Source organism: Limulus polyphemus, unplaced genomic scaffold, assembly GCF_000517525.1.
Source record: "Limulus polyphemus unplaced genomic scaffold, Limulus_polyphemus-2.1.2 Scaffold1222, whole genome shotgun sequence".
Lineage (NCBI taxonomy): Eukaryota > Metazoa > Arthropoda > Merostomata > Xiphosura > Limulidae > Limulus > Limulus polyphemus.
The window spans coordinates 332,478-334,878 of NW_013666832.1; the positions used below are offsets into that span (position 1 = coordinate 332,478).

Here is a 2,401-nt window from a genome sequence, read left to right on the forward strand (position 1 = left end):
TATATATATATATATATATATATATGTTGCATGATTAAACAAAGAGAGACTTAAAGCTGGTACGAATAGTTCTCCAAGCTAAGAACAAAGGAGGCCAGAAAACTATCAAAGCATCGCTGTTCTTAATTGAAGTGCTGACACAAACGTCCAATTCAAGCGACGATTCTGCACTTTTTTGTGGTGGGTCTACAAATAAAACATTCTGACAAAATGACTTAAGTTCATATTTTTGCTCGATAACCAACCAACGTAGATTCAACCAACGTCATGTTAAACTGTAACGTGATTAACCAATTAAGCAACGCCATGTTTAAACTAAAAATCCAAGCGGTCTAGTTTTTCATCTGCATTCAAACCCTAAAGAGCTTTTCAGGGCTCCCTTGATCAAATACAAAATGCTTATTCATCGAAAGTCCCTAAGTTCAAGTATCTTTACCGAACTATTTTTACACTTGAACCGCAGGTGGGGGTAACTAAAAACCAAAGGGGCTTTATCACGCTTATCTGAGAGTTAAAATTTAAACAATTTCAGGTTTATCTAAGATGTAAAAATGTGGAAAATTCCGATAAAAAGATTAATTAAACAACGATTGGTTATATTCTATGATAAACGTTAGTCAAACAGCATTTGGTTATATTACTCTATTGCAAACGTTAATAAGGTAACGATTGGTTACATTCTATGATAAACTTTAGTCAAACAGCATCTCGTTATATTACTCTATTATAAACGTTAATAAGACAACGATTGGTATATTATTTAGAAAAACTATTTTAAAACTGATTGGTTATACTATTCTGTGGTAAAGGTTAAAATAACGATGATTGGTTATATTATTCTGTGGAAAAGATTATTCTAACAATGATTGGTTGTATTATTTTGTGGAAAAGGTTATTATAATGAGGATTGGTTACACAATTCTGACATCACAAATTTATTAAATACTAAAACTTAAAACTGATGCTGTATATGTTTATAATTGTTTCCTGCTGCTTAAAAAATTCACACTAAGTTTCAAAAGTTGGCGTGACCTTATACTTCAAGGTCATCTAAAGCCTAAAAACCATTATATATATAAAGTATGATCACAGTTCTTCTGGTATTGCTCAGTTTAAGGCGAATAAATACAATGTGATAAAGAGTCCATTCACTTATTGAGAGCGTCTACAGATGTTCGATTAATGTCAGAACAGTACATACGTGAGTTTCTATAAAACTGCATTTTTGTTTTGAAAATTTGTTTGTACGGAAACCACCTAGGTTATAATGAAAATTTTCTTTATAAAGTTCAGGTATCACTCACTTAGAGTTTCAAAAACTCATGTTAACAAATACATTGTTTTCGCATCATCAATTGAACTTGCAACAAACAATAAACTAGAATAACATGGCTAGGAAAACATAAATTGTAAGAACAAACCTTCCGCTGCTGTTTTTCCCAAGCAGGATCGAGGAGCCCCTCACGCTCCCACTCTTCTTCTTGATCCATGTATCTCTCATTGAAGGATTCGTTGTACATGTCGGGATTAGCCATTTTCAGTTCACTCGGGAATCAAAACGTTTATTATAACGCTACTTGCTTGTGGGTTAGAAAAGAAGTCCGGTGAGTCTCCCGTTAAGGACTGAAACGGAGACGAAATAACTCTTCTGATCGAAACCACAGCCCAGAAAAATCCCAAGCGAGAAGGCAGTCAGTCAGCTAGTAGGCCTAGCTACTGGTCGTGTCTAACTCAGTCGATCTTCGAAAATGGGTTTCACCGCCGCTCGTGCCGCCACGCGCTCGGCATACTAGTTTAGGCACGGAAGACTAGGATCTTCTTACTCAAACGACTTCGGCTACTATATTAGGTTTACAGAGGGGAGTCGCAAAGAGGGCGCGGCTAGGTTTAGAGTTAGAGTCTTCCAACCACAGAGCTCCTATTCGTGTTACACTGTCTTCCCTCTTCATATAATGATCATTTCAGCAAGGTTAGCAGATATTTCTTTGCTAGTAGCCCTACACGGAGCTAATGTTACGTGACCTTAGGTAGCCTTAAATCTTGCGTGAATTATCCAAAATAAAATAATTAAAAAGCCACAACTAAGCAAAAACTGTATTGTATAGGAAAGAAATGCAAACAAAGGTTGTTTGTTAGATTAAACCTTAAAAATATTTGTGGGGAAAAAAGAACTCAAGTGATACAGTTTTTGTGTGTAAAAATGTGTTATAATCCAAATGAATCCCGATTACACAAAGATAGATTAGTTATATAACCATATCTCTTGTTCGGGATGAAGCTAAAATGTTTCATATTCATAAAACTATTCCTACTGTCTGAAAAACAAGATTTTGACATTTCTTTTCGAAAACTCGTTAATATTTTATTTATATTTTCTCCAAATCAGATACTAAATTATTCT

At 34.7% G+C, this 2,401-nt stretch overlaps 1 protein-coding gene across 1 annotated transcript in view; it reads right to left on the minus strand.

Moving 5' to 3' along the window:
* The window catches only part of LOC106462676 (alpha-actinin-like), a 40,804-nt gene extending 38,990 nt beyond the window's left edge, over positions 1–1,814 (minus strand). Inside the window, exon 1 of the mRNA XM_013922623.2 lies at positions 1,422–1,814. Within this exon, the coding sequence (XP_013778077.1) occupies positions 1,422–1,535 (114 nt within the window). The 5' untranslated portion in view covers positions 1,536–1,814. The remainder of the gene's footprint in view (positions 1–1,421) is intronic.
* Positions 1,815–2,401: the final 587 nt, after the last annotated feature.